The sequence below is a fragment of the Oryza glaberrima genome, chromosome 1 (genome assembly GCF_000147395.1).
Source record: "Oryza glaberrima chromosome 1, OglaRS2, whole genome shotgun sequence".
In the NCBI taxonomy this organism is placed as follows: domain Eukaryota; kingdom Viridiplantae; phylum Streptophyta; class Magnoliopsida; order Poales; family Poaceae; genus Oryza; species Oryza glaberrima.
The window spans coordinates 24,282,345-24,290,552 of record NC_068326.1 but is presented as its reverse complement, the minus strand read 5'-3'; the positions used below and the strand labels follow the sequence as shown (position 1 = coordinate 24,290,552).

Here is an 8,208-nt window from a genome sequence, read left to right as displayed (position 1 = left end):
GATCCCAAATTTCTGCAAGAAATACTGAAATGAGGAGAAGCACCGCCGTGCTCGCTTGCCTACAGGAAGAACCGAAGGACGAGGCAAGAGAGGATGACATCGAAGCTGGAGCCTTAAAACATGGCGACCGGGATTTGATGGCTGAGGCACGCATCACAGGTTGACAGCAGTGGACTGCGCCTTCGCTTGGCCATCTCCTTCGTCTGCATGCTCGAGTTCTGATTGAGAATTGGAACTTGGAACCCTCTTTATGCTTCCACCCTGGACTCTGCTGTACAGATCGTCAATTCGTCATTTACTCATTTTCCAAGATCAAATAATAAAGCGGCAACATATTTCTCTCCTGATTCGGAAGGATGACTGACAGATTTAGCTTACACTCTATTATTTACATTTGCTAGTTATGAATAATGTACAGCTAGAAATACAAAGAATGTACACCCAAAGAATATTGGTTACAAGCTTCACTGATTATCGTCAGGAATCAGCTCTAGAATTTGATCTGGTGAAAAATAACGCGGACCCGTTAACACCACGAAGAATCATCAACCTTGCATCAACGTATGTCCCACAAACAATTTTTGATAAATCAAACATTTCTGGCGGGGTCTGAGTGCGGATCTCTTGCAGCACCTTCTGCGCAGAACTGACATTTAAAGTCGAGCTGCAGCTCATTGATACATCGAGTTCATCCATGGTAATGTTTACTGTGGGGAGGCTAGCAGGCAGCTCTTTCATTTTTGAAACTTTTCTCCACTTACCACGAAGGTATCTCCTAGAAGATCTTGAAGATGCAACCCTACTATCATCACCATCCTGTTCGTGAATATAAATTCTTCCAGTTGCTATCCTCGCAGATGAGGTAACAGATAATGTTCCTTCGCTACCAGATTTGTCATGAGGCCAATCAGATTCTGCCATAATTTTGAAACCAATGTCTGAGGTCAGAGAGAACACAGGATCAATGGAGTCTGAAGTTTGTGCAAATGTGAGAAACACATCAGTGATGAGGATTCTCGGAGAAGGCTGACGAAGTGTTAGACCGATGTGCCTTCCAGTACAGTATAAGAGACGCCAGTGACCAGGTAGGATGTTAAGCCAGTTCTGAGTGAATAAAAGCAAAAGGAAATTAAAATATATTATGTTTTGGAAGAGAAGAACATGAACTTGAAAAGAATAAGAAAATATATGTTCTGAAAATGGACTGACAATAAGAACCATATCTATCCTGCAACAAACAAAATAGGAAATACAAAAGATATTATATCTTTCCACCTAATATTGATGACACCATAGACAGAAAGATCAAGTGAATTCATAGCATCAACGCTAACAATAATTGAATTCAAGATATGGAAACAATTAATTTCAGCTGTCATAGCAAAAGAAAAAGAAACTCAGCTACACAATCATCTCAAAACAAAGTTCAATCACACTGGATTCTTTTTATCAGGACTTGGAACAGGACGAAGTTACCTCTGTTCTTGGATTAGGGTTTAGCACCTCCATCAATTCAACAAAATATGCTAATCGTCTACGCTGTAAACATGGAAAAACGAACTTTATGAGTACCTTGGGGTGCCACCACAAGTCCTCATGAAAATTAGGAGCTATCAGATGATACAAAGTAGAAGTTTGATTGTTAAAATGTAAGCTTCATTAAAAATATGCCAGTTTCTAAGTGGGTGGAAGCTCAAGCCTTTAAACAAGATTTATAGATGAGAACATGGTATGCAGCTTGATTAATACATGTGCATAGAGTTAATACCTGATGCTGTCCATAAATATAATCTTCAGCCATGCGGACAGCAGTAGAACCCAAGCCCCACCGTATGACATCAACTGATGGATTTATGCGCCATTTAGGTCCACAAAGGAAGGGGTGCCTCAATGCATCCACACAACTGCATATTAATTGGAACAACAGAATAAAAATGCAAATCTCAGATGTCCAATAAATAGCAAACATTTATCAAATTTTGCAATGTTTTGCTTGTGGAAGTACTAACAGCAGTGAATAATCTTACCTTATCCTTTTGTCAGGTTTTGTTGCCAGCAATAACGCCAAAAGATTCCAACCAGCACCCCATTGTCGATCAAGCATCTAAAACAAAAGGAAATAATTCATAAATCACAAATAGAATATCAGATAGCTCCAAGAAATGGAATGCCAATAAATTAGAAGAAACACAATTCTTCACCTGCAGACCAATATTCCCGGATGGAGAATTTCGGCACAGAATAGGTAAAAGGAACTCACGCAGACATGCTGGGTCATCTCCCTGCAGTAGAGGATACCAATCATGGAAATCATTCTTTTTAGTTTTGCCACTAAAGCTGCTCAAAACTTCAAAGAAATCAAAACCAGATGTATTAGCATATGGCAAGTAATCCTGAACAGGAATAACTATGATTTGTAAAACGGATTCTGGCTTTTCATTAGGTTGACTATTCAGTATTCATTTGCTCAGGATAGTATTTCCCTAATTAGTTATTACTACCATATACCTTTACGACAAACCTATATTATCTTGTTGGATTCTGACAAACATTATACCTTTACAACATTAAGGATAGGAACATAGAGGATGCAAAGGATGCACAAAACGCACCTTTGTCAAGAATGACTTGAATTTTAGGAAAGTAGAAGAATCCATTAGCTCTCTCAGAACCATCTTTGCCATGATAAAGCCAACACATCTAAGGAACAAAAAATAAATCAAACTTCTAAGTTATAGCATATATCAGTTCATGATCTTTATGCACTGCTTCACTGTCTACAAAACAGTAGAGTGAATGCAAATATAATTTTCCAGCTTGCACTTAAGTACCTCATGTCAAATGCAATCATCATTTTTCTCCTTTCATCATTACTTGCTAATGTGCTATTTCTAGGATCATTGTCATGAAAATCAACAGCATTCCCAAGAATACCAACCTAAAAAGTTAGAAACCATGGAAAAAGGTCAACCATGTGAGGTTGCATAAAAACATAGCAACAGGATAAAGGGACAAATGGAATGCACATGACAACTTTCAGACACACAGGGGTTTACTGGGCATTGACTTAGGACCTATTCTATTCTTCAACTCCAAACTTCAACTTCCTCGTTTTCTTTTAGCACGCTATTATTTTAAAAGTTTCTATATAGAAGTTGTTTAAAAAACAAATAAATCTATTTTTCAAATTTATAATAGTTAATACTTAATTAATCATGTGCTAATGAGGTTTCTCGTTTTGCGTGCCATAAAAATTTATCTCCAGGTGGAGATCGAACGGGGCCTTAGTGCTGAACATTAACTTTATGGTTTATTTTGAATAGAATATTTGCTAGCTTAATGTTATGAATGCAAGTGATATAAGTGCGTTTTTGTACACCAACATACTTAAAACAATGTCATACAGAGATTGTGCCAAACATATGGTACTAGCATTTCTAATCCAATAGTTCAATGATGGGAATATTGTTCACTGAACAAAAGTGATACACCTTTGTGAAATTTCCATTAGTCAAACCAAATTTATGATAATTTAACTGTTTACTATATATGAATTTAAGAATCTTTTCTTAACCATAAACTGGATTATTTATTCACTGGGCAGTGTAAATATGAAATAAGTCTGCGAAATACAAAATAATGTAAAACACAGACAAATATCACAGTATGATTTTTCAACAATGCTGATAATTTAGCTCAATCCAACATCTACATACAGTATTTGTTCTAATTATATATTGAATTTGCCAAATAGCTTTGAGTATTGTAACTCGCAGAGAGACACCCTCCTAGCTTGGCTAGACTCTAGAATGCAGTTGTGTATTTGTCACTTGTCAATAATTAAAACTGCAGAAAGACATAAAAGAGTAAAGAGAGTTCTGCAATTCACATGGCAATTATTTAGTGTCCAGTGGCCTTCCAAGCTTCAGCTGTAATAATCAGCAAAAGCTGGCACTTGAGAGTCGATGATACTAACATAAAAACCTAATACCTCAACTAAGAACAGTCAAACATTACTGGTCAATTGCTAACATGCACAAGATTGGAGTGCTGTTCTTAGCATTTAGGAGATTGCATTCATATGCATGATTCAGCTCACTACACTGAACAGGATGACACAGTTTATATGTTCATACAACCATACATCAAACCGCATGGTGAAACTAAAGTCTTGGTTATTTTAGCATATCAGTGTTTTGAGAACATATTAAATTGGAACTATGAAATATCATTCAGACATGCCAGAGATCTAGTGACCACGTGCTGGTGCACAATCATGCTTCACACTAAAAGACGAATGTATCTTCAAGTGTTCAGCTATATTGCATTAAAAACAGCAAATATTTATTAATGCCATAAATAAACTACTAGGCATAATAGCAAAGAGAGAACAAACTTATCACTTATGTCAACAAGAACATAAGAAAAGGTTACTTACTTTAACATGTTTGTCTATTGGGCTTACATGAACATTCTCCAATCTAAGCTCAGTATGTGCTAGCCCATGGCTATGCAGATAATTCACCTGCATCAATGAGCATCTTCAAATCCAGATCTACCAGTAACTGAGGATACGTGAAAACTTTAAAAACTTTGAAGCTTACACCAATCAGAAGGTCTCTCATCAATATCCTGATTAGACGTAGCTGCCGGGTTACAGCAGGTCCTCCTACTGAATCATCACCTACCCTCCTAACTTGTTCCTCATCCAACGCTAATGTTGCTTCTAAGGTTGGAAGCCAATCAGAGAGTTGCAACCAGTGGCGCAAAGAGTAACTCCCATGGTACTGAAAAGTTAATTCAAAAATAAAAACCGATAAAAACACAGTACCTATATTAGTTTCAGGGAAAAGAGTACTTTTGCCCCTCTTAAAGTACTTTTTTCTGGCCATTAGAAACCTAGACCGCCTTAAAAGGCCAAGTGAAAATACTCAAGAATAACTTCAGGTGTTTTAGTTGCAAGAAATAGAAAGCCTGATGTGGTGGTTACATCCAGATTCGTACAATCGTACTAAACCCATCCCTGACATGAAAAGGACTGCATAATTAATCCAGACCCCCCCAATTGTGAGACCTGAAAATGATACTGCCACATTTATCTTAACCCAATCAGCTGAAGGAAGTAAAGACAGAAACTCTAACCCCGTGCACCAGGATGAAGGATCCATCGTCCTGCTCCACGTCATTGCCTGGAGTAACATATCCATGGACCTGCATCGCGTAAGAGTGGTACATCATCTGTCGGCGAGCCAGCTTCTTCAGCACCTGTGATCACAGAAACCCACTCGAGCTCAACCACACGCGCATTAATTCCAGCTCACAAAAAATTCTAGTGAGAAGAGCACCCACCTCCAGCGCGCGCCGGCCCCTGCGCTTCGCCTGAAAGCTCATCAGCTGCCGCAGCACCACCGTCGAACCGTACAGCTCACTGAGCACCAAAATCAGAACAAATGAGCATCGATCCAACGAATTCGCACTACCTGATTTGCTCCATGCCACCAACCTGCTCGGATCGCGCACCGTGGCCTCGAAGATCATCTCGTCCGACTGCAGCACGGAGCAGAAATTCACCACACACGAGCAACAACACAGCAAAATTCACTAGTAGGAAACCGAATCCGTGGGGGGGTGCGGAGAACCCACCCGCCCGTGGAGCCCGACGCTGACGCGGTCAGCGACGTCGAAGTCGCCCATCTCGAACCTGACGACGGGGCACGGCCCCGCTCCTGCCCCCTCATCCGCCGCCACCGGCGCGGGCGTTGACGCCGACGAGCTCGCCTCCGCCCGGAACCCCCGCCGCCGGCACGGGCGCGCGGACACGCCGCCGCGCAAGGGGCGCGCGGGGCCAGCCCCGGTCGGTCGGGCGGCGACGGCGGCGGCGGCGGCCGCGACGACAGGCATCGCGGGTGGGGTCGTCGGCGGTCACCGTCGTCGGCTCCGCGGGACGGGAGGGCGGCGGTGGCTGGGCAGCGAGGAGGTGTGGAGTGGGGAGGAGGCGGGGGGGTTAAGAAGAGGAAGAGGGGGCGCGAGGCGGTTGCGTGCGGGGACGTAGCAGCCATGAGCTCGGCGCGCGTCGGCCTCAGGCCGCGCGGCGGCAGCGACCGTGCGGCCGTGCGTGGGGCGCGATTTTTTTGGGGGGCGCGGTGCACCAGCTCGGCCGTGCGCCGGGCGGCGTACGTCGTGTTGCGCCAGGTGGACGGGGCGAGGGGGAGCATTGGAGTCGAGCGGTCCACCGGTCTGTGTCCACTGTCTAGTTAATCGCCGTTCTTTGCGGTTGACTGTAGCTGTCGAGTATGAATACCGTTGCATCCCAGATGATGTGTGTAACTGTGTATATGTACGACTTGCAAGGAAATGGTAGGCTTCCTTAGTAGGAGTCCCGCTAAGACGGTACACTCTAAATATATAAGGTTGTATTCTAAAATTGAAAGTTTGACTAAAATTAAAAGTTTGAAGAAAAAAGTTGAAAGTTTATGTGTATAGAAAAGTTTTGATGTGATGGAAAAGTTGAAAGTTTGAAAAAAAAGTTAGAAACTAAACTCAGCCTAAGTTAAACTAAATCATTTATCATTTTTAATTCAAGAGGTCATATTTATTTATAATACCACCTCGGTAGTAAACAATACGGAAAGACATAATCATCTAGCTATCTTACGTAGAGTTGAATTAGGTTTTTTCGGTGTTCTCGTCAAAACACGCAGGCATACTCCTTGCTTTTGGGGACATTGATCCGAAGCTCGAGTACGGTCCATGCGCTGTTTTTCTTCTCTGGTTGATAGAAAGAACCCGGAATCAAACCGGTGTGTAAGTAGAGATATGGTGGGGGTAAATTTGTAATTTTGCATATCAATCGAAAACCCTATAACTATTGGTTGTGCTGGTCGAGTGTGCGTATGATGATACAGGTACAGAAAGTGAGGGAAGGAAAGCAGCGTGCATGACAACAGTTGATCATTGCTGGAGGCGGGGGAGGCTACAACTTAGATGGTGGAGATCGGAAGGTTGTGTGCTCATAGTGTACAACGTCAGCCCTGGGCAAGAGACGAAACCAACATCACCACGATTGTTGCTGTTGTAATGCCTCTCCCATGACCACATACGTCTAGAGGTCGTGCTCGTTGTGCAGCCTTCATCTTGCCAGTGAGCCCAAGCCATTCGTAGACAACCATTCATATCTGAATTTTTGAATACACGTAACACACACAGTATCATTTGCACGCAATAACAAAGGCACATATTTATGTCTGAATTTCTGAATACACGTAACACACAATTTTGTGATGTTCTCATTCATTCACTTATGAAATTTGATATGAATTGACTTGTTCCACCTGCTAAGGCATCGAGCAAAAATTACTTGCACCATGGCATAATAACAAAGCCAACTTGAATATGTTGCCGTTAATCATCTCTACCAGTTGTTGTTTCTGGCTTACATGTGCTCATCCTTCGCTGCATGCCATCGCTGAGGAGCCATTGAGGAGGACTGTTGTCACATTTTGTCGGTGAGGTAAGGGCATGGGGAGCTCGCTGAGCTGAGCCTTGGCGAAGGCCACCTTCTCTTCTCATTGGTCATCGTTACTTGTCGCATCGGGGAGGAGGGGCCATAGCTGCTTTGGGTCAGGGGAAAGCACGTGGGTGGTGGTGCACCGAATATGAGGGGGGGGGGGGGGGGGGAGACACCAATGGTGGATGAGAACAACGGCTGGAGTAGGAGCCGTCGTGGCTGAAATTGGGAGCACACGTGTTAGTAGCAGTAAATATCAAAATTACCTTTAGCATAAAGTATCAAAGTATTAGTATGCCTTTATAAATCGGCAACTTAGATTATTTTTATTGGCAACAGAATACTACTGGTAATTCCTAAAAAAAAAATACTACCGATAGAAAATATTGTAGATGAGCCCCTTTAGGTCTCTTGTAAGGATTTTACCAGTAGCTCATCCTTAGTATACTTCACCAAGAATACGGTTTTCTTGCATATACCATTGCTCGATTTACCTAATTTCAGCTCATGACAAAGCAATGCAGTTTTATAGAGACATTTTGTGTTTTCTTCTGATGAACCGTGTATTTTTCCTTTATATGCTTTTTCAAATTCGAAATCAGTTCTATTGCAATATGATTTCTCTAAGAAAGTAAAAAGATTAACATGGATAGCTAGGGGTTAACAAGAATAAGGCGAGTTATTTTGAGATGTTAGCGGCT

General features: G+C 42.1%; 1 protein-coding gene across 1 annotated transcript; it reads right to left on the bottom strand.

The window, feature by feature from the left end:
- Positions 1 to 319: 319 nt before the first annotated feature.
- Positions 320 to 5,950, bottom strand: LOC127760858 (probable plastid-lipid-associated protein 14, chloroplastic). Its single transcript, XM_052285181.1, has 13 exons — positions 5,644 to 5,950; positions 5,504 to 5,547; positions 5,350 to 5,428; positions 5,143 to 5,265; positions 4,605 to 4,787; positions 4,439 to 4,525; positions 2,832 to 2,938; positions 2,613 to 2,700; positions 2,202 to 2,282; positions 2,028 to 2,104; positions 1,769 to 1,904; positions 1,477 to 1,539; positions 320 to 1,104 (listed from the first exon to the last, which is right to left on the bottom strand). The coding sequence occupies exons 1-13, from the start codon at positions 5,899 to 5,901 to the stop codon at positions 478 to 480; spliced, it is 1,953 nt and encodes a 650-aa protein (XP_052141141.1). The 5' UTR covers positions 5,902 to 5,950; the 3' UTR covers positions 320 to 477.
- Between the last annotated feature and the right edge of the window lie 2,258 nt (positions 5,951 to 8,208).

Bases quoted from the DNA above. Each gene is read 5' to 3' on its own strand.
- LOC127760858 (XM_052285181.1), bottom strand. From the start codon at position 5,901: ATGCCTGTCGTCGCGGCCGCCGCCGCCGCCGTCGCCGCCCGACCGACC. The intron at 4,788-5,142 runs GTTAGAGTTTCT...TTAACTTTTCAG, and splicing joins CCTTCATCCTGGTGCACGGG to TACCATGGGAGTTACTCTTT. The intron at 2,105-2,201 runs GTGAAGAATTGT...CTTTTGTTTTAG, and splicing joins CCGGGAATATTGGTCTGCAG to ATGCTTGATCGACAATGGGG.